This window comes from Taudactylus pleione, unplaced genomic scaffold (genome assembly GCF_031769625.1).
Source record: "Taudactylus pleione unplaced genomic scaffold, aTauple2 ptg000683l, whole genome shotgun sequence".
NCBI classification, from domain to species: domain Eukaryota; kingdom Metazoa; phylum Chordata; class Amphibia; order Anura; family Myobatrachidae; genus Taudactylus; species Taudactylus pleione.
The window spans coordinates 1,269,125-1,293,404 of NW_028285085.1; the positions used below are offsets into that span (position 1 = coordinate 1,269,125).

A 24,280-nucleotide genomic window follows, 5' to 3' on the forward strand; every position below is an offset into this window, starting at 1 on the left:
CTTTCTATGCCATACCCACCAGTGGCAGGTAGGTGCGGCTCCCATTCACTGCTGCCCTGCTATACAGAACAGCATTAGTGGGTCTTTTCACTCAGCCCACCCGGCCGTTCAGAACAAGCAACCTCCATTGTAAGAGCAGGACAGCTCTCATATAGGGATTGTGCCACTTCTCTGTTAATGCATTACACAGGCAGGGAAATATTGTTGTATACATTGTACTGTGATCTGTACATATAAAACTTCATACATTAACATGTCGTACTATATTATCAAGAATAAGGTATAAATAGGTATACTTAGGATAAAACACCACCTACTGTCTGTCTAGTATTGCTTTCAAGCAACATAACCTGTGTCTTACACTATACTCCAGCAATACTGTTACTGAATGTACCTGTGGGCCATCTTCCATGCACATTACCATATAAGCCTTCATGCTCTGTTATCCACCTAATGTCACTTTATTAGGAAGTAATAATTTCCCTTCGGTGACATGTGCATAAACATAACCTTGTTGTTTCTCCGGCAGCGCTGTGCCCATGAGTTACTGGAGGGTAGTCGCTGGCACAACCAATCTGGCCCAGAGTCGCAGCTTTTCCGCTGTCACAGCCATCATTAGAAATGAGGATTACAATTCACAAACTGATGATTTTGATGTGGCTTTGATGAAACTAAAGGACCCTTTCTCTTTTTCAGGTAAATATATAGTTGCAAGGGCAAAGGCAGGATTTGTAGGGGGGTTTCCATATATTTGCATTGTGTGTATATTGATAGATTGATGTAGACAATTGCGGGCAGCTCCCTCCCCCTCAGCCACCCATACAGAGCTCTGTCTCAGATTGCCAGCTTACCTGTAGTGTAGACGGGGACAGGGATTATCTCCATCTCAAAAAATGACAAAACATCGGACCAACCCCGGCAGGGTATTGGTGCGTACACACTACACGATATGCTCCCTGAGCGATATCGTGTAGTGTTGTCCCCGGCAGGCTGTGCTCAATGTCGTTCATGACATTGAGCACAGCCACTGAACGATATCATTAACGATATCGTTCAGCGCCGGGCTCTCTCCCCCATTCCCCAACATGCAGCAACCTGACGAGATCGTCAGGTTGGCCTGCATGTCAGCCCGATGAACGATAATGACGAACGACCCGCGGGAACGCGCGTCGTCATTATCGTTCATCTTTTTGGGGTTAAAAATGGACAATAAAGTGGACGACTGAACGATAACGATATCGTTATCGTTCAGTCGTCCACTTTATCGCCCAGTGTGTACGCACCTTATCAGTCCCAACAGGAGGGTTTCTAGGTAATCAGAAAGCCTTCCTACAAACTAGTGATTTGTGGGCAACAACAATACAAACGATTATAAGAACACCGGGGTAAAACATGAACTCGCTACTGAAAAATATCATTATATATCACATCACACTGATGCGATATTTGGTACTGTTTTGTAGACATTCATGTAAGCTTACCTGTCCGACGACGTCCTCTGGTAAACGGCCCCTCCGCGATCCTGGGTAGCAGCGCAAAGACAGACATTTTGGGAGTCCGATATGTCTTCTGCCCACTGCGCATGCGCCGACATCTGAAACTAGCAGGTCACGTCACACTTGCTGCAAAGGATGCTGGTCTAAAAAGGGGGCGGAGCAAGCGCCGGGTGCCTTGCAAAGAGCAGGGAAGTATTCAACTTTCCTGCTCTTTTCGTCTCGCAGTACAGATGACACCATCCTGAGATGGCGAATCTGTACACTGCAGAGGAACGGGAAGTTTTCCATTCTTCTATGAATTGCTCTCCACATACTACTGTATGGGGAAGCGATCCAGCCACAGATTGTGTACGCCGCTGAAGAAATGATTAGAAGGCAGCAGTGAGAAGCCCTGGAGGAGAAATGTGGATGTGTGAAATAGCTGTGAGAATGGGAGTCCAAAATTAATAAGGGGCCAATTTATTATTCAGTATTTGCGGGATATCCCCAGAAAACATGGCCGTTGAAAGCCGGCCCGGCCCCCACTCTGGGCGTGGCCTAATTGCGGTAGGCATGGCCACGCCCCTTCGGAAAAAAACACTATTTACAGCGCCCCCAGTGGCACTTGCGATTGCCATACATATACATTGACTGGGGGGGAACCCAAACCAGGAAGCAGTAAGATCATGTTACACTATCACACTGCTTCCAGCTCAGCGCCAGGACATACTCTTACCGGAGCCCGTCTCCTGGCATGAGAAACATGGTAAATTCGCATGACAGCCAAATTTAGTGTCAGGATGGAAATAAAGCAAATGTATACAGTAGTTGTTACCAATAGCAACCAAACAATGTATTTACTTAGTCCAACTTGCATTAGAATAATAAAGACAGATTTGTACAGAGATGAGTAAAAGTACAGGACTCGGAAAGATTGTACATACCTGGTCTTCACTTCCATAAAGAATAAATATAAATACTTCTAATCTAATGCTACACAAAAATAATAATGTGAAAATACACTTTTACATCACACTATAGAACAGTGGCCTGATTCGGAGATGTACGTTCCTCCAGTGATGAATGTGCATCTCCAATGTTCTGTGCATGTGCAGAATGGGTCCTTCCATTACGCTCGCAGACCCCCCCACCCCCACCCCCCAAAGCCGCAGTATGATTGACATGCTGCAGCGTTTGGGGGGCGAAGCGGAGGCTTGGCTGTCGTCCCTGTTTTCCGGGAGGTATGAAGCCACGGTGAAGCTGCGGGAAGCTTCAGCTCCCGCAGCCTGACCAAAGGAGCAACCATCGCAACCAAATGCAGCAAGGAGGTGTCTGACACTTCCTTCTGACTTTCCATTAAGATGGACGGACTTGCAAAGCTGCTTGTATGTGGCTCTGCAATTCCGTCCATCTCTGTATTAGGTCCAGAGTTAACCCTCCTGATTTTCCACTGTTATTTGCAAAGTACCACTGACAGAAACACCCCTAAATAATGGCTGCCTCTAAGATGCGCTTTGAGTAAAGGGATTCGTGCAGGCTTGTCTTTTTTGTTTTTGTGGGGCCGCCCCCAAACGGAGGCGTTCACATGTTTGGGCAGCCACGCCCCCGGCCCGCCCACCAAAGGGGGCGTGCTGTCACTCAAGATCGACAGCACGCCCCTTTGGTACGAGACCCGGAGCGACGGAGTGCCCGTCACTATCCGGGTCTCGCGCATGCGCACGACAGAGCCGGCTCCGTCGTGCGCATGCGCTCTGGGCCACCATCGACCCGGTTGCGAGCGCTCAGCGATTGCGACCGGGTCTGAATCAGGCCCAGAGTTCTGTATATTGTACAAAGGATGAAATCTAGGACAGAGGCAAACTGATATGCCGGATAAGGGCTGTGACATTCGTTTACAGCCCCAACCTTTATTGGGGCCTAAAGTTGATGCAGTTAACTGGCTTGTTAGTCCAAAAACATTTAATTGCCTAATGCAGTGTTTCCCAACCTCTGTGCTCAGGGAGTCCAGATTTTAATGATATCCAGGCTTGAGCACAGATGGTTAAATCAAAATTACTGAGGTACTAATTAAGACACCAGTGCTCAAGTCGAGTTTGGTCGAGTTAGCAATCTCTGGAGAGTTTGGGCATTTTGTTTCACTCGCAAATTTACTAATGTAAAACTCAGGAGAGAAATCTCCTTTGCTATGGGAAAATACTGGAGAGTTAGCAAACTCTCTTCACTTCACCATCGGCTAAACTCGAGTGACTTTTCACTAGTGAAGATAGGATTCGGGAATTTACCAAGATGAGAGTTTATAAACTCTCATGAGAATGGACAAAACTCCTGTAAAAATGTCTGCCCGTGATCTGCGAGTTTGGCAGAACCATACATAGATCAGTGTGATCCATGTGTTCAGTGTTTCTGCCTGCAAATAGTAATAAAAAGGGTTACCTTTTTCAAAAAAATTACGTAGGGTCCCCCCCCCCCCCCCAAAAGCATAACCAGCCCCGGAATGCTCGTCCAGTCCTGGTTCCTAAAATTACGGGGATCAAAATGAGTAGGATTCCACTGTAAATTAGGAACCAGCACCTGGCTGCAGGGCCAGTCCTGGTTTTAAATATAGGGGGAAAAATTGCATGGGGTCCCCCCATAATTAAAACCAGCATCGGTCCCAAACCGACTGGGGTGTAATGCCACAGCCAGGAGACCCTATTTCCGGGTCTCCATGGCCAAAGCATTCGCACCCCAAGCCGGTCAGCCCAAGCCGGGGATCTCAGGGGAGGTGGGGGCCCCCCAAAATAGGGGTCCCCCTCTCTTGAAACCCCAGGCTTGGTCTGAAGCCCGGGGTTCTTCCCCACACCCCTGGGCTGTGGGTACGGGGGTAGTAATGTGTAAAATATTTGTAAACTATTGTAGTTTACAATGGAACTACAGGTGCCAGCATGCCTGCCTTTTTGTACTTGTGGAACTACAAGTGCCAGCAGGCGGCCGGCACCTGTACCCCCACTGTAAAATAAATAGTTAAAAAAAGACAGAACACACACACAGAGCTTTATTACATACAACTAGCCCACTCACACATACTTACCTACTGCCAGATGTTCACATCCACTTGTCCCCGTAGATCCCGTTTGGAGTACCTGAAAAATAGATCTTATACTCACCTCCATCCTCGCGCTGGTCTCCGTATAATCCAGGGGTCTTGGCAAATAAACAAATCGGCACCCAATCCATATACTTAACATTAGTGGTGTACTGTATGTATGTGACCACATACCCCGCCAACCGGCTCCTGGCTGATCGGTGTGAACTGTCAGGAGCTGCCAGCCAATCAGCAGTCGCTAACTGTAGAGCGTCCGCTGATTGGCTCCGGCTCCCGACAGTTCCCACGTGGGCTGGTCAGTGAGTCAGGAGCCGGAGCCAATCAGCGCCCGCTTGACAGACTCGATTCTTAGTAAATTTACCCCTTAATGTGCCTTGAGGACCATGGTTGGGAGAGAGGGGGGGGGAGCGGGTACAGATTACCCGGGCCCGGGCTTCCTGAGGGGCCCGGCGCCGCTCCCTCCCCTCACAGCAGCCCAGCACACAGCGTGTGCTGAGCTGCAGTTGGAGACTGCTCGTGGTTGCTGAGCAGCAGCCACAGCAGTCTCCTATGCCTGTGCGGGGGGGCGATCACACTGATCACGCCCCCCCTGGCTTTGCGCCGGGCTGAGGGGGCTCAGAGCACCCCCCCTCCCCAGCGCACGCAGCGCTGCAAATCTTTTTTTTTCTCGCCGATTAGGCCACGCCCCATATTACAGGGGCCCGCCACGGCTCTTGGCGGGCCTGCCCCTGGCCTAATGAGTAGGTGTCCCAAACAAAAAATCACATACTTAGCCCAGAGCATTAATCAGATATCGTGTCAAATGCTCTTTTTTGGGGGGTTTGAACAAAGCATATGTTCTTATACAATAGGAGAGGAATCTGAAATATAGTGTACCACTTTCTTCCATTACTTCTATTGCAATGTTAAATATGTTAAAAAAGGGATATGTTCAGCATCCATTCCCAGCGGTCAGGATGCTGATGCTTACATTAGCTGTGACAGAATCCCGATGCTTAGTAGCGGGGTTGGTGGGAGGGTTAGGTTTAGGGGTTAGGAGGTTAGGCAAAGGGGAAGGCTTAGCGTTAGGCACTAAGGGGGGAGGTTTAGGTTTAGGGTGCGGGGAGGGGGAGGTTACGGTTAGGCACCAGGGAGGAAGGGTTAGGGTTAGTGTAGGGAGAGGGGGAGGGTTAGCATACCGACCAACAAGTGTACGGTATGTTAACCCTGTCGGGATGCCAGCGTCAGGATTCTGCCCGCCGGGATCCCGAGCGCCGATATTCCGTGCCCAACCCGTTAAAAAATACACACAGGTTCACACAGCACACTGACATTGTCTCATCACTGTAGCAGTGGAGTACAGAAGTGATAAGTGACTTACACTGATTTCGCAGAGGAATACAGCACAACCCAAAAATGCATTTGTTTGTCTTTCAAGCCATTTACGGCAAAATACTTACATAACCTCCCTTCCAAAAATAGCTTCATTAATAATAGTCCACACTTCTTGTACAAGGGTCTAGTGGTAAATGTATAATACACCTCCGGTCATAAAGCAAAATGACTACAATATGTGTAATCGATGCTACGCTGTGGACACTTTGTGGAATCTTATAAGTAAAGGTTAATAATAGCTTCTTTTTTTGTCTGTCTTGTAGCTGTCATTCAGCCAGCCTGCCTCCCAATGACCAATCAAGCTTTTAACCCCAACACCAAATGCTGGATCAGTGGATTTGGTAAAACTGTAGCTAATTCTGGTGAGTAATGGTTTATTGCTGGGACAATAGTGAGTTGAATTCAAAGGGCAGTATTCAATTTGGCTGTGAAAAGCCGTTATTGGCGATAATTTATTACCGATGACGTCATTTGCGCCTATTTCAATCATCCCTATATTCAATTACAGACTTTTTGCTGGTAAAAAAACAGGGATAATTTTTTGCCAGCCTTTAGGTGGCGAAAAAAAAGTGCAGAATTGGGGATGTATGTAAGAAAAAAACAAGTACAGAAAAAAAATTGGGACACCCCAAAATATTTTTTCACAATTTGGGGTTAAAAAAAATAGGGAACACACTTCTAAAATAGTTAAATGTAGTCCAGCGGGGTTCCAAAGTATGCAGACTTAAAAATATGCTTACACCCATTTCAAGTACCCCAAATTTGATGGGCATAGTTATTTTTCCCCAAAAAAATTGCTAAATGCTCTTCTGCATCACCTTCTTCAAAGCCGCATTTATGCACCTGCCGCGGCTATTTAAAAACCTGACTTCCCTTCAGCATGCAAAAACGGGGGTACCCATAGTGATCCCCCAAGTCTTGACATCTTTAGGGGGGGGTCCAAGGATGTTTTCCCGAAAATTCCCATTTTCGCTGCTCCCAGTTCCACTGGGTCCCGTTTTCGTGTCCTTTGAAATTCAATACGGGGAATATCGGGCACGCGCGCGATACTTTTCCGCCTGGAAAACAGACGAAGGAGGCGAAAAGTCCAGCAGGCGAAAAGTCTGGACTTTTCGCCTCAAATTGAATAATGGCCAAAGTCTGATTTAGAAGTCATTGATTGCCACCATCTCTCGTTAACATCTTGCTGAAAAAGCTGAACAAAACACAGCTGCCTCGGTAATACAGGTCTGCAGCGGGTTACTCATGAAAGCACAGACTTCTACATATACACTGATGTGCCAAAAGTCATGGGATAACAGTACGTAAAGGTAATGGTAGGTGGCATCACTGTGCTGTGACGTTTTGGAAATGCCCAGACCTGCATCAGTTGTAATCTGACATCTCGTGAGTCAGCTTGAACACTGGCTAAACTGCTCATGCCAAGGCAACGTGAATTATCGGACTTCGAACGGGGCATGATAGTGGGTGCCCGACAGATGGGACATTCCATTACCGAAGTTGTGCATACATTTAACATTCCTTGATCTACGGTGTCACCTGTGTACTAGGAATACCTCATAGAAGGCATTATCACCCACCGTGGAGTGGCCGAGCACAGGTGCTTAATGATCGTGACCAGCGGCGTCTGGCCAGAATTGTCCATGGTAACAGACAAGTGATGCATATCCAGCAGGTCAGTGCAGCGTTTTTAGATTGCATGGTATATGGGAGCAGAAGACCCACCAGAGTGCCTCTGTTAATGCTACAACACCAGACACAACGCCTCACCTAGGCTTGTGATGTCACTAATTGGAACCTGGAGGACTTTCACCATGGGCCGTGCTCCCATGAGTCATGGTTCCAGTTGTTCCGGGCTGATGGTAGGGTTTGGGTGTGGCGCATACCCAATGAGGCCATGGGCCCCAGTTGTCAACTAGGCCCCATGCAGGCTGGTGATGGTTCCATAATGTTGTGGAGTGTGTTCATGTGGCATGAGTTGGGTCCGCTGGTCCGCTGGTCCACTTGAACTTGAACACATCACTGACCAGGAACATAGCATTGCTCTATGACCATTTGCAGCCCTTTATGGACTTAATTTACCCCCACAACGATGGAATATTCCAGCAGGATAATGCATCAGTCTCAAGGTGTCCCAAACAGTGAAGATCCCGACTAGGGACCATATTCAATTAGAGGCGAAAAGTCAGAGAAGTTTTGCCTGTCCGACTTTCCGCCTCCTTTGCCTGTTACAGAGGTGGACACTTTTTGTGCACGCCCCCGCTTTTCGCCCTATTCAACATCTAAACAGGCGAAAACGGGAATCGGCGAATGCGGAACAGACGGAAAGTACTGTCAGAGTTGGGGAATTCAGTCTGTACCCCAAAAAAAGGTGCACTTACATAGATAATCAATGTAGTTGTGTACTAATAGCCCTAATAAAAGTGTTTGGGGTACTTAAGTTGTTTAAATTGTTTAGCGTCTTTGCAAAAGTGAAGAATGGCATAAAGCAGTATTTTTTTTATTTAAAATAAGTAGTCCACTCAAATTTGGGGTACTTGAAAATGGGTGCTAGCATATTTTTGTGTCTCTAAAGTGAACTGTAAAAAAAAACGTGAAAAAACACCCTTATACATGCACCTGCAATCCCAAAAACACTTGGCCCCTCATTACAACACCCCAAGAAGTCTATTTCGCTAGATTTTATAGTTGTTCAGTCCATTTTTTGCTTTTTCACCCCCCAAAATTAAAGTATTTTTGGGGGTGTTCTGAGGTTATTTTTTTTTTTCTGCTGATATGTCCTTTGGGGGCCTGTCCCAAGGGTTCTGAGTCGTTTCCCTTTCATTTGCACCCCAGAATAATGATTTTGCACTTTTTTTAACCTGATATTCATAGGAGATACTTTTCCACCTATTACAATGCATTGACTTTCCGCTTAGGTGAAATTGTCCTGGAATTGAATATAGAGATACTTTGAAAACAGGCGGAAAGTCCGAATCCGCGGAAACTTTTCTCTAAACTGCACTTTTTGAATCCGGCCCTTGGGCTGTTTAGTACCCGCTCCCCCCGCCTTCTCAGCACCGCTGCATTGTCTCATGGCATGCGCTCGTGGGTACAGTGACTCTGCCACATTATCCCCATGTGCACACGTATTTCTAACAATATCCTCATATAAATATGTTTCATGTAAATATTGTTGTACTCATTTTGTGAACATGCACTTACAGTAAATACACATTCTTATATAGAATAACTAGCATGAGTTTGCTCTAAAGCCGCATATCCACTAGACAATATGCTCCATGAGCGATATCGTTTAGTGTTTCCCCGGCAGTGGATGTGCTCAATGTCGTTAACGACATTGAGCACCCACACTGAACGATTTCACAATATCGTTCAGTGACGTCACCCTCACTCATCCCCGTACTTGCAGAACCTGACGATATCATCAGGTTGCCCTGCAAGTACGGACGATGAAAGATGTCGTCAACGAACAGCAGGAGCGTGCATCGCTGGTTGTTGACGGCATATCCACTGGACGATATTGCAGACGATGAACGATAAGAATATCGTTATCGTTCAAAACGTCCAATGTATCGTTTAGTGGATACGCGGTATAACTGTGGGATAATCCACAGCAATATACAATTTGTCTATACTCACAAAGAGAAAGGTCAGAGAAGGCTCATACGGAATCTGACATGCATGCCACCAGGGATAAGCCCAAGCAACTTCATCCTTCAATATAAACTGTTTAATAAAGTAATATGTATATTAAAGTCAATACCACATGTCTTAGGTGTTTAGGCGTTTTAAAGTGTATGTGAAGTAAATAGAAAAAGTAATCCAACAGTTGTGATTCCACATATCTTTGGTCAGTAAGGAGTTAATTTGTCCTGTGGTGGGATATGGATCTTGATCGAGGTTATTCTCATTTTAGAGGATGCATCCCAGGTCTTGATGAAGGCAGAAGTAACCATTATCAGCACTGCCACCTGTAACAGTGTTGTTGTCTATAATGGAGCCATTAGTGATAGAATGATGTGTGCTGGGGACCTGAGAGGAGGAACGGATTCATGTCAGGTGAGTACTGCACATGGGTAATGTGCTTATACTACCAGTTCCCCTTTCCCCAATGTGTACAACCACCCCTTACTTCTGCTTGCTGTTGTATCTGTGCATGCAGGTTTTCTGTAGGTAGGAGAAATATTATACATAAAAGTGCAATAGGGCAATAGGATGGGGAGGATGAAGCTTCCTTTCATATGTTGCTGTTGTTGCTGTCACCATTATAGGAGATCCACAGTGAGTGCTGTGAAGGCATCAGACAAACCTCACTGTAGGCTGGGGCCCCTCCTCATGTGACACAGAACACAATGTACTATCTATTAGTGGCTGTGTATCTTGGTGGCCATTTCCTTGGAGCATACTCGCCTACTATCCCAGAATGTCCAGGAGGCTCCCACATTTTGGATAGCTTAGGAGATCTTAGGAGAGTTGACAACTCCTGCATAATATCCACTTCAGTAGTGAAGCTGGTGGGGCTGTCACGATGCAATTTGCTGTGAATAGCGTCATCACGGCTCAGCCTCCCACTACAAAACGCAGTATTTCTACTATGCAATTGGGCTGACCTGTAATGAAGTGATGCAACATTTTACAGTGGGGGTGGGGCTGAGATGACATGAAGGTATATGGGGCTTTCCCCTCCTGGATCTCCCAGATTGGAGTCCCACAAATTCAGCAACTAAGCTTTGAAGCCTTTGTTAGAGCTGAACAAGCGGTTAAGGATGTAGAAACCCATGGGCCTCTATTAGGCAACGCCATCTTAAAACAGTATTTCCTATCGGGTACAAGCTCCAGAAAGTTTCCCTTTCCAGTGCTTGAAACATATGACAAATGTGGTCACGTCTCCTAAAATGTCAGTTTTCGTAGGTTTGCTGCCTTTTAGTGTTAGTACATCCAGCCCCTAATGTCATATAAATCCATAATTTCTCTTATGTTAATATAGTTAACAGAGAATAGAGATCTTAGGATATGTTACCCAATTTATATCAGTTGAGGAGCTGGCCCCTCAGAAACAAGCTAAAACAGAAAAGGAGATTAAAGTAAAAACAATCGAGAGAGCGCAAATAACAAACATAAGGGAACAGCGAAATGCTCTACCATAGAGGTTCTAGAGAAGACAATCTGTATGGTCAGTAGTAAGTGGGAGAGTAGCAGCTTACTACTTTTAAGAAAGTCATGTTTGTGTTTTAAACAGATGTTCACAGACATACTTTAATCTAGGGGTGTGCACCGGCCACTTTTCGTGTTTTGTGTTTTGGTTTTGGATCTGGATCTTTCTTCGTGTTTTGGATCTGGATTTGTTTTGCCAAAACCACCCTTCCGTGTTTTGGGTTCTGGGTTTTGTGTTTTGGATCTGTATTTTTTTTTTAAAAAGCATAAAAACAGCTAAAATCACAGAATTTGTTGGTTTCTCTGCTCCTATGCTATTATTAACCTCAATAACCTTAATTTCCACTCATTTCCAGTCTATTCTGAACACCTCACACCTCACAATAGTGTTTTCATGTCCAAAAGGTTGCACCGAGGTAGCTGGATGACTATGCTAAGCGACACGAGTGGGCGGCACAAACACGTGACCCATCTAGGAGTGACACTGCAGTGGCAGACAGGATGGCAGTTAGAAAAACTAGGCCCCAAACTGTACATAATGCAAAGAAAAAAAAGAAGTGCAAGATGGAATTGTCCTTGGGCCCTCCCACCCACCCTTATGTTGTATAAACAGGACATGCACACTTTAACAAACCAATCATTTCAGCGCCAGGGTCTGCCACACAACTGTGGCTGAAATGATTGGTTCGTTTGGGCCCCCACAAAACAAGCTGGCAATTAATGTGTCCCTGCACAAACTGGCTCTACGGAGGCAAGATGTCATCCTCATCCTCCTCATCCACCGATTCCTCACCCTCTTCAGTGTGTACATCCTCATCCTCACAAAGTATTAACTCGTCCCCACTTGAATCCACCACCACAGGTCCCTCTGTACCTTCTGGAGGCTGGTCTCCCTGGAAGAGCTGATAATTAATTTTGATGAACATCATCTTCTCCACATTCTGTGGAAGCAAGCTCCTACGCCTTTCGCTGACAAGGTTCCCGGCTGCACTAAACACTCTTTCGGAGTACACACTGGAGGGGGGGCAACTCAGGTAAAATAGAGCCAGCTTGTACAGGGGCCTCCAAATTGCCTCTTTTTCCTGCCAGTACAGGTATGGACTGTCTGACATGCCTACTTGGATGCTGTCACCGATGTAATCCTCCACCATTCTGTCAATGGTGACAGTATCATATGCAGTGACAGTAGACATGTCAGAAATTGTTGCCAGGTCCTTCAGTCCGGACCAGATGTCCAAACTTGGTCCTGCCTGCCCTGCATCACCGCCAGCGGGTTGCTTAGGATACCTAAGTTTTTTCCTGGCAGCCCCAGTTGCGGGAGAAAATGAAGAAGGAGCCGTTGACGTGTCACGTTCCGCTTCAGCTGACAGTGTGTTCACCAGCAGGTCTTTGCACCTCTGCAGGCTTGTGTCGGCCGGAAAGAGAGACACCACATAGGCTTTAAACCTAGGATCAAGCACGGTGGCCAAAATGTAGTGGTCTGATTTCAACAGATTGACCACCCTGGAATCCTGGCAAAGCGAATGAAGGGCTTCATCCACAAGTCCCACATGCCGAGCGGAATCGCTCCGTCTTAGCTCCTCCTTCACTTTCTCCAGCTGCTTCTGCAAAAGCCTGATGAGGGGAATGACCTGACTCAAGCTGGCTGTGTCTGAACTGACTTCACGTGTGGCAAGTTCGAAGGGCTGGAGAACCTTGCACAACACGGAAATCATTCTCCACTGCGCTTGAGTCAGGTGCATACCCCCTCCTTTGCCTATGTCATAGGTGGATGTATAGGCTTGTATGGCCTTTTGCTGCTCCTCCATCCTCTGAAGCATATAGAGGGTTGAGTTCCACCGCGTCACAACCTCTTGCTTCAGGTGATGGCGGGGCAGGTTCAAGAGTGTTTGCTGGCGCTCCAGTCTTCGGCACGCAGTCGCTGAATGGCGAAAGTGGCCAGAAATTTTTCGGGCCACCCAAAGCGTCTCCTGCACGCCCCTGTCGCTTTTCAGAAAATTCTGCACCACCAAGTTTATTGTGTGAGCAAAACATGGGACGTGCTGGAATTTGCCCAGATGTAATGCCCGCACAATATTGGTGGCGTTGTCAGATATCACAAATCCCCAGGAGAGTCTAAGTGGGGTAAGCCACTGGGCGATGATTTCCCTCAGTTTCTCTAAGAGGTTGTCGGCGGTGTGCCTCTTACTGAAACCGGTGATACACAGCGTAGCCTGCCTTGTAACGAGCTCGCGTTTCTGAGATGCTGCTACTGGTGACGCTGCTGCTGTTGCTGCGTAAGGTGATACATCTACCCAGTGGGCTGTCACAGTCATATAGTCCTTAGTCTGCCCTGTTCCACTTGTCCACATGTCCGTGGTTAAGTGGACATTGTGTACAACGGCATTTTTCAGGACACTGAGGACACTTTTTCTGACGTTTCTGTACAGTCTCGGTATCGCCTGCCTAGTGAAGTGGAATCTAGACGGGATTTGGAACCGGGGACACACTACCTCCATCAATTGTCTAAATCCCACTGCACTAATGGCGGATACCGGACGCACGTCTAACACCAACATAGCAGTCAAGGCCTCAGTTATACGTTTTGCTTCAGGATGACTGCTGTCGTACTTCATCCTCCTCGCTAAGGACTGTTGGAGGGTCAATTGTTTAGTAAAAGTAGTGGTGTTCCTACTTCCTCTCTGGGATGATGAACGACTCCCAGCAGCAGCAACAGCAGCAGCGGCAGCAGTAGGCGTAGCAATGCAGGATCCTCCAGAGGAATCCCGGATAGGAGAGTCAGTCATGCCAGTGACATGGCCTGCAGGACTACTTCCGATCCTGACTAAGGAGGAAATTGACGAGGAGGGAGTTGACGGTGTGGTTTGCAGGCGCTTGGATACAACAGGACAACGGGATTTAGGTGTCCCTGGACTGCTTACGGTCTTAGCCAAAGTTTCTGAACTTGACAGTAACTTTTTATGAACGCGCTGCAGGTGCCGTATAAGGGAGGATGTTCCTAGGTGGTTGACGTCCCTACCCCTACTTATTTCACCTTTACATATGGTACATATGGCAAGACAGTTGTTGTCCGGATTTGGATAGAAATATTGCCAGACCAAAGAGGTGGAATGTTTGGTCTTCTGCCCAGGCATGACCGTGATGGGCTTTTTCATCCCACGGACAACAACTGTCTCCCCCGGAGCCTGATTTAAACAAACCACATCACCATCAGAATCCTCCTCACCAACTTCCTCCTCAGCGCCAGCTACACCAGTATCCTCATCCTGTTGTACTTCAACAGTGACATCTTCAATTTGCATATCAGCAAGTGGACTGTGGGTGCTCCTTTCAGCACTTGCAGGGGGCGTGCAAATGGTGGAAAGAGCCACCTCTTCCCGTCCAGTGCTGGGAAGGTCAGGCATCGCAACCACCACCACACTTGGACTCTCCTTGGGGATTTGTGATATCTTCTTAGAAAGCACAGTTCTTCGCTGTGCTTTTGCCAGCTTAACTCTTTTGATTTTTTTAGTGGGAGGAGGGCTTCCATCGTCATGTGAAGCTGAACCACTAGTCATGAACATACTAGGGATCGACCTTAGCAGTTCCTTGCCACTCCGTGTCGTAAATGGCATATTGGCAAGTTTACGTTTCTCTTCAGCTGATTTAAATGTCTTTTTCAAGGTCATTTTCCTGAACTTTGCCATTTGGGATTGTATGTGCCCTCTACTATGACATTGGGCATCGGCCTTGGCAGACGACGTTGATGGCATGTTATCGTCTATGTCATGACTAGTGGCAGCAGCTTCAGCACTAGGAGGAAGTGGTTCTTGATCTTTCTCTATTTTATTTTTATCGGAGAAAGTTTGGTCCTCCATTTATGTTATATCGATTTGATATATACGTGCGGCTAAACACAGAAAATAATTTTTTTTTTGGTTTGGACTGGAGTGTACTTTGGGGGTTACAGCACCCTTTAACGGTCAAGCCAGCCGGCCCTTATGACACAGGCGCACTCTTGGCACTACTTTGTTGATGCACGTGCGGCTACTGCGCACACAATTCACAAACACAGAAAATAATTTTTTTTTTGGTTTGGACTGGAGTGTACTTTGGGGGTTACAGCACCCTTTAATTGTCAAGCCAGCCGGCCCTTTACTTATGACACAGGCGCACGCTTGGCACTACTTTTATTGATGCACGTGCGGCTACTGCGCACACAATTCACAAACACAGAAAATATTTTTTTTTTTGGTTTGGACTGGAGTGTACTTTCGGGGGTTACAGCACCCTTAACGGTCAAGCCAGCCGGCCCTTTACTTATGACACAGGCGCACGCTTGGCACTACTTTGTTGATGCACGTGCGGCTACTGCGCACACAATTCACAAACACAGAAAATTATTTTTTTTTGGTTTGGACTGGAGTGTACTTTCGGGGGTTACAGCACCCTTTAACGGTCAAGCCAGCCGGCCCTTTACTTATGACACAGGCGCACGCTTGGCACTACTTTGTTGATGCACGTGCGGCTACTGCGCACACAATTCACAAACACAGAAAATAATTTTTTTTTTGGTTTGGACTGGAGTGTACTTTGGGGGTTACAGCACCCTTTAACGGTCAAGCCAGCCGGCCCTTTACTTATGACACAGGCGCACGCTTGGCACTACTTTGTTGATGCACGTGCGGCTACTGCGCACACAATTCACAAACACAGAAAATAATTTTTTTTTTGGTTTGGACTGGAGTGTACTTTCGGGGGTTACAGCACCCTTAACGGTCAAGCCAGCCGGCCCTTTACTTATGACACAGGTGCACGCTTGGCACTACTTTGTTGATGCACGTGCGGCTACTGCGCACACAATTCACAAACACAGAAAATAATTTTTTTTTTGGTTTGGACTGGAGTGTACTTTCGGGGGTTACAGCACCCTTAACGGTCAAGCCAGCCGGCCCTTTACTTATGACACAGGTGCACGCTTGGCACTACTTTGTTGATGCACGTGCGGCTACTGCGCACACAATTCACAAACACAGAAATTAATTTTTTTTTTGGTTTGGACTGGAGTGTACTTTCGGGGGTTACAGCACCCTTAACGGTCAAGCCAGCCGGCCCTTTACTTATGACACAGGCGCACGCTTGGCACTTCTTTGTTGATGCACGTGCGGCTACTGCGCACACAATTCACAAACACAGAAAATAATTTTTTTTTTGGTTTGGACTGGAGTGTACTTTCGGGGGTTACAGCACCCTTAACGGTCAAGCCAGCCGGCCCTTTACTTATGACACAGGCGCACGCTTGGCACTACTTTGTTGATGCACGTGCGGCTACTGCGCACACAATTCACAAACAAAGAAAATAATTTTTTTTTTGGTTTGGACTGGAGTGTACTTTCGGGGGTTACAGCACCCTTAACGGTCAAGCCAGCCGGCCCTTTACTTATGACACAGGCGCACGCTTGGCACTACTTTGTTGATGCACGTGCGGCTACTGCGCACACAATTCACAAACACAGAAAATATTTTTTTTTTTGGTTTGGACTGGAGTGTACTCTCGGGGGTTACAGCACCCTTAACGGTCAAGCCAGCCGGCCCTTTACTTATGACACAGGCGCACGCTTGGCACTACTTTGTTGATGCACGTGCGGCTACTGCGCACACAATTCACAAACACAGAAAATAATTTTTTTTTGGTTTGGACTGGAGTGTACTTTCGGGGGTTACAGCACCCTTTAACGGTCAAGCCAGCCGGCCCTTTACTTATGACACAGGCGCACGCTTGGCACTACTTTGTTGATGCACGTGCGGCTACTGCGCACACAATTCACAAACACAGAAAATAATTTTTTTTTGGGTTTGGACTGGAGTGTACTTTGGGGGTTACAGCACCCTTTAACGGTCAAGCCAGCCGGCCCTTTACTTATGACACAGGCGCACGCTTGGCACTACTTTGTTGATGCACGTGCGGCTACTGCGCACACAATTCACAAACACAGAAAATTATTTTTTTTTTGGTTTGGACTGGAGTGTACTTTCGGGGGTTACAGCACCCTTAACGGTCAAGCCAGCCGGCCCTTTACTTATGACACAGGTGCACGCTTGGCACTACTTTGTTGATGCACGTGCGGCTACTGCGCACACAATTCACAAACACAGAAAATAATTTTTTTTTTGGTTTGGACTGGAGTGTACTTTCGGGGGTTACAGCACCCTTAACGGTCAAGCCAGCCGGCCCTTTACTTATGACACAGGCGCACGCTTGGCACTACTTTGTTGATGCACGTGCGGCTACTGCGCACACAATTCACAAACACAGAAAATAATTTTTTTTTTGGTTTGGACTGGAGTGTACTTTCGGGGGTTACAGCACCCTTAACGGTCAAGCCAGCCGGCCCTTTACTTATGACACAGGCGCACGCTTGGCACTACTTTGTTGATGCACGTGCGGCTACTGCGCACACAATTCACAAACACAGAAAATAATTTTTTTTTGGTTTGGACTGGAGTGTACTTTCGGGGGTTACAGCACCCTTTAACGGTCAAGCCAGCCGGCCCTTTACTTATGACACAGGCGCACGCTTGGCACTACTTTGTTGATGCACGTGCGGCTACTGCACACACAATTCACAAACACAGAAAATATATTATTTTTTTAGCACTTGGGGGGAGCACCCCTGATGGACAGAGCACCCCCTGGACAACACTACAGCACTCCTTTAGGACTGGGACACTGCACAGGACTTTGGAGTGGACACAGCCCCTATGGAGAACTGACTGCACAACACAGTCCAGCCAGCCCCTATGGACTTTGAAGTAGTGGACACAGCCCCTATTAACAACAGCAGCACAGCACAACACAGCCAGCCCCTATGGACTTTGAAGTAGTGGACAACAGCAGCACTACACTACACTACACTACACTACACAGCCCTAACTCCCACCCTCCCTCTTCACTGTCCACAGCCGAGTGAGAAAATGGCGCCGACGCGGGTACCTTATATAGGATCCAAAACCCGCGAGACTCGGAAGGCGGGATGATGACGTTTTGCCTCGATTTCAGATCCGAGTCAGGCGGGAAAAGTCGAGCCTGACTCGGATCGGACTCGGATCGGGGGGGCTCGGGGGGGTTCGGATTTCAGAAATCCGAACCCGCTCACCCCTACTTTAATCTAAACTTGTCTGTAGAAGAGTTATGATCTTACTTCAAATGTTTGATGTATGTTAGACCTACAGTACAGTAATAGTAATGTATTCCATTAATCTTACTATTTAGCGGTATCTTTCCTTCACGTAGTTAAGTCTCTTTTCAACAAAAACTAGACCTTCACCAGCAATTCATTAACCAACATTCTAACCGACAGTAATTTCTTTAAAAGTGATTCTTGTAGCATCAAGGAGAAAAGTAAGAGTGAGTCACATGCTGGTGGTTTTTGTGTGATCATTGTAAGGAACTAAGGATAGAATAAAGAACTGTGGCCTAGATTCAGAGCCGGACACTCTGACAGAGCGCTCACTCTGAATCAGGGTCGGGCTATTTTTTTTTTAGAACGGCCTCCTGGTCGCTCGCATAGCTGTGGGTGACCACCCACAGCTATAGCGAGCAGCCAGGAAGATGGTCGCAATGGTCAAGACCATCGCGACCATCGGGCTTGCGATGAGACCCTTGTGGTAGGGTCTCGTTGCCGCAAGCCCCAGAGAGATTTCGTCTCTAACAGAGTCGAAATCTCTCCCACTGACATCACTCGTGATGTCAGTGGGGCCGCCCCCAAACGGTAGCGTTCACATGGGAACGCCTCCGTCTGGGCAGCCACTCCCCCGGACTGCCCACCAAAGGGAGCGTGCTGTCACTCTACATCGACAGTACGCCCCCTTTGGTGCAAGACCCGGAGCGACGGTTTGCCCGTCGCTATACAGGTCTCGCACATGCGCACTGGCCCACCATCGACCCGGTTGCGAGCGCACAGCGCTTGCGACCGGGTCAAAATCAGGCCCTGTATGCCAGCCACTATAACATTGCTCTTAAGATGCCCAAAAAACTAAATGTAACTTTATGGTCTTCCTAACCAAATGGGAATTTCACCCCAGCCATGTAACCTGTACGAGGAAATATATTGACTTCATATGGCCTGTTATTATTATTCAGGGGGACAGCGGAGGACCACTGGTGTGTTTGCAGAATGATCGCTGGTATGTGGCTGGAGTGACAAGCTGGGGAACTGGCTGTGGGCAAGCCAATAAGCCTGGAGTGTACACCCGTGTTACTGCAGTCATGCCGTGGATTTACAAACAGATGGAGGTAAGACAATGACTGAGACTCACTACAAGCTTCTCTCAAAAACATAACGCCATCTCTGGATGCCGTTACGTCTGCTTTCTCCCGGAGTACAGAGCTTTTGTGAGTCCCTCTGACCCATTTTGCTCGTGTTTTTGTAGGCGCATGCCCAGAGGATGATTAAAAATGAATTTTATAAATGGGAAAAACGTTACAACAGCAGTTATCTCCTTACCAGGACAGTCCTGTAATGCATTGAATGGAGAAAATATTATATCCTAAAATGTTTTTTTTAAATTTTATTATTTGTATTAAATAACCAATTTTTTGACACTTCACTGAACTATTAACAACTGATTGCAAGTAATACAACTTATATGTACAGTGACTCTGTCATGTTTAAAGGGTCTATTTACTGTAGTAAATAGTACGAAAAAGGATACAATAATATTAGCATTTTTTGCCATCTTTATCTATAATTATTATAGATGTGCAGTTCAGGTTTCCTGAAATACGAATACACCCGGACTTAGGGGTTGCGAGTGGAACTGAGGGCCTGATTCAGACCCGCTCACGAGTGCTGAGCGCTCGCAAGCGGGTTGATGGTGCCCTAGTGCACATGCGCACGACGGAGGGAGCTCCGTCGTGCGCATGCGCGAGACCCGAATAACGACGGGGTAGCCGTTGTTATGGGTCTCGCACCAAAGGGGGCGTGCTGTCGATGGTGAGTGACAGCACGCCCCCTTTGGTGGGTGTGCCGGGGGCGTGGCTGCCAGATGGAGGCGTTCCCATGGACTTCACAAGAGTGAATATAGAGGGTTCACCACAAGATGCAAACCATTGGTGAGCCACAAAAACAGGAAGACCAGATTAGAGTTTGCCAAACAACATCTAAAAAAGCCATTACAGTTCTGGAACAACATCCTATGGACAGATGAGACAAAGATCAACTTGTACCAGAGTGATGGGAAGAGAAGAGAAAGAAAAGAACTGCTCATGATCCAAAACATACCACCTCATCAGTGAAGCATGGTGGTGGTAGTGTCATGGCGTGGGCATGTATGGCTGCCAATGGAACTGGTTCCCTTGTATTTATTGATGATGTGACTGCTGACAAAAGCAGCAGAATGAATTCTGAAGTGTTTCGGGCAATATTATATGCTCATATTCAGTCAAATGCTTCAGAACTCATTGGACGGCGCTTCACAGTGCAGATGGACAATGACCCGAAGCATACTGCAAAAGCAACCAAAGAGTTTTTAAGCCTAAAAAGTGGAATGTTATGCAATGGCCAAGTCAATCCCCTGACCTGAATCCGATTGAGCATGCATTTCACTTGATGAAGACAAAACTGAAGGGAAAATGCCCCAAGAACAAGCAGGAACTGAAGACATTTGCAGTAGAGGCCTGGCAGAGCATCACCAGGGATGAAACCCAGCGTCTGGTGATGTCTATGTGTTCCAGACTTCAGGCTGTAATTGCCTGCAAATAATTTGCAACAAAGTATTAAAAAGTAAAAGTTAGATTTAGGGGTTTAGTTTGTCCCATTACTTTTGGCCCCTTAAAAAGTGGGAGGCACATATAGAAACCGTTGTAATTCCTACACCGTTCACCTGATTTGGATGTAAATACCCTCAAATTAAATCTGAAAGTCTGCAGTTAAAGCACATCTTGTTTGTTCATTTCAAAACCATTGTGGTGGGGAATAGAGGACAAAATATGAAAATTCTGTCAATGTCCCAATATTTATGGACCTGACTGTATGTACTACAATTTATGTACTACAATTTATGTGCTGCAATTTATGTACTACAAGTTATGTGCTGCAATTTATGTACTACAAGTTATGTGCTGCAATTTATGTGCTGCAATTTATGTACTACAATTTGTGCTGCAATTTATGTACTACAATTTATGTGCTGCAATTTATGTACTACAAGTTATGTGCTGCAATTTATGTACTACAAGTTATGTGCTGCAATTTATGTGCTGCAATTTATGTACTACAATTTATGTGCTGCAATTTATGTACTACAAGTTATGTGCTGCAATTTATGTGCTGCAATTTATGTACTACAATTTGTGCTGCAATTTATGTACTACAATTTATGTGCTGCAATTTATGTACTACAAGTTATGTGCTGCAATTTATGTACTTCAAGTTATGTGCTGCAATTTATGTGCTGCAATTTATGTACTACAATTTATGTGCTGCAATTTATGTACTACAAGTTATGTGCTGCAATTTATGTGCTGCAATTTATGTGCTGCAATTTATGTAGGCATGCAACACATTTGCATTTGCAAAAATGCTCCCACTTGTCCGCCTCGCGCACATTTAGGAGTATGTCCACTTCATGCCTTCATTTCAGATTTTTTTAATTCCCCAATAAAAGCACTGTGCCTACCCCCCACCGCCTATATTAATGTCAACTTTCCATTATTCTCCTAATATCTGTGCCCCCTGTTACAAGGGAACACCCTTCCAAATGCAACTTCTCCACCTATTGAGTTATATTTAAATGATCACATCCTATAAAACATGTTTTAGCATATTTTTGTATATCTGCCTAATCCACACCCAGCTCCTCCCATTGGAATGTCCTCTGCACATGCTGCCATATTGGTCCAAAACAAACGAGCTTCATGTTTTGCACTAGTAAGTGCTCCTTTCTGTCCCACACCACTGAGGCAGTGATGTGCGGTCAGGTGAGGCAGAGCCTCTCCTGTCATACTTACGTATACTCCACAGTTATTTACTATAAAAATTATAAGAAAAATTTTTTAAAAATATTATTGTATTATTCTAATCATTTTTATAGTCAAAACTCTGGGGTAAAAAGAGCATCAGGTGAGGCACTGCCTCCCCTGTTTACCTTTTCCGCACATTCCTGATCAAAACACACCATATTTTCTGCACCTTTGTATAATGCCAACATGAACCCTGGGGTTCATATATGTATGTGTAAATCTGGCTCTGATACTAGCCAGTGTCTCCCCAGCCATTTACCTCACCGTATGTCACTGCACTGAGGTAAATCGGTTGTTAGCCCATAGGACGGGAGGGATAGAAGGCTTATGTGCTTTTCAAATTTCCCACCAGTGATTTTATTCATTCTTTTTATTTCTTTTACAGTTGGAGAGAAATCGATGACCTCTTCTCTGTACAGGAGTAACGGGATGCACCTGCACTGTGACATTGCCAAAGGCTATACTCCAGTGAAGGGAAATAATGGGGGGGGAGGTTATTTATGAAAAACAAAAACAAAATGGAGAGGCCATGGCATTCATATTGTATATAACTTCAACACGTTATTACTCCGTGTGTGATAGCAGCAATAGCAAATATAAACCTAACAACACCAAGAAGATCAAATGTAGATAACTATATGCCATCCAGAAGCCCTCTGAGAACATCCACCTTCTGGTGCCTTGCTGAATGGCTATAGGGCCAAAGAGAGAGTTTGGTTATGTGGAGACCTTCAAAGGAGATCTTATCCAGGACAATATCAGGACTTTTGTTGGATGTTAAACATAATGTTTAACTCCATAGAGAGTATTTCCTTTGACAGCAGACTAAAATGATTCTTTGTACAGAGGACCTGATTCAGCTTGGGAATAGAGTGAGAATTAGCACTTAACTGTGTACCTGGACAAACCATGTTGTAATGCAAAGGGTGTAAATACATAAAAAAAAATTTGCATGCAGGGTAAATACTGGCTGCTTTTGTATATAGCCCACAAATACTGCACAACTTTAATATTACACTGCACTTTAGATGTCAGTTTGGACACCTCCCTCCCAAATCTAAATCTCTCTGCACATTTTAATTCTGCCCCACCTGCAGTGCAGCATGGTTTCACCAAGATGATCAGTTAAGTGCTAACTCTCACTCAATTTCCAAAGCTGAATCAGGCCCAGAGAGCGAGGCCAGTGTTTTCTTTTACTATGAAATTAGGTGCCGGTACTCAGCTAAAGTTATAGATTGATAAAAGAGACCTAGTAGCTTCCACACTGTATGATTGTGCAGACGCATACTTGCTCATTTCTGAAAAAGATTTCACTGATTATTATTTTCCTGTCTCAGGAACTAGTTATAAAGCTGCATACACACACAACGATTTTTTTAATGATTATCGTTAAACGATATCGTTTAACGATAATCGTTTGCAAAAATCGTTCACTTTCTGAGTCAAACTATGAACGATTATCGTTCATGCGCGTTCACGTTTGCAGTTTGTCGTTTGTAGTTTGTAGTTCAGTCAGACTTGTCAACTCAACGATTTTCATTAAGGGAATATGTAAAAATCGTTTGTAGTTCATAAAAATCGTTCATGACATTTAGTAAATGAACAACTTTAGTAAACGATTTTAGTTAATTTTTTCAAGGGAAAAATTCGTTTACTAAAATCGTTCATTAAAAAAATCGTTGTGTGTGTATGCAGTTAAAGAATTAGAAATGAGAAAGAAAAAAGTGCCTGTACTGCGTACCCCTGAGTACGAACACATTAGTGAGGCCATGGAGCAAGACTGCACAATTGTCAAGAAAACTGTATTGTTTTAGAACAGACAAGGAATTTCATATGATCTCATAAATAACCTCTGTCAAACCTTTCCCTGCCAAAGTGTCTGCAAAAACAATTCCAGCCTATTGCCATATATTTTGTGCAGATTAACCTGTGTTTCTGCATACAGTATTTAAGGATAAAGAACAAAGTAATTCTGTTTCGTGCATCATGTAATAAATGTATTTATAAAATATTATGGAAAATATGTAATTTGTATGATGATTAATGAAGTTAACAATATCACGTGAAAAGTAATTTATTATGTTAATGAGATTGTGTTCTATATCCTGTATAATTACAATAAATATAGTAATAAACATATTTTTATTTTGCTATGTTGTGTTGAAAAATCTGCACATTAATTATATC

General features: G+C 45.5%; 1 protein-coding gene across 1 annotated transcript in view; it reads left to right on the forward strand.

Annotated features, from left to right (window-relative positions):
• Positions 1–23,443, forward strand: part of TMPRSS13 (transmembrane serine protease 13) — a 106,274-nt gene extending 82,831 nt beyond the window's left edge. Inside the window, exons 9-13 of the mRNA XM_088455994.1 lie at positions 530–696; positions 6,198–6,296; positions 9,854–9,996; positions 19,214–19,366; positions 22,479–23,443. Of these exons, the coding sequence (XP_088312120.1) occupies positions 530–696; positions 6,198–6,296; positions 9,854–9,996; positions 19,214–19,366; positions 22,479–22,496 (580 nt within the window). The 3' untranslated portion in view covers positions 22,497–23,443. The remainder of the gene's footprint in view (positions 1–529; positions 697–6,197; positions 6,297–9,853; positions 9,997–19,213; positions 19,367–22,478) is intronic.
• Positions 23,444–24,280: the final 837 nt, after the last annotated feature.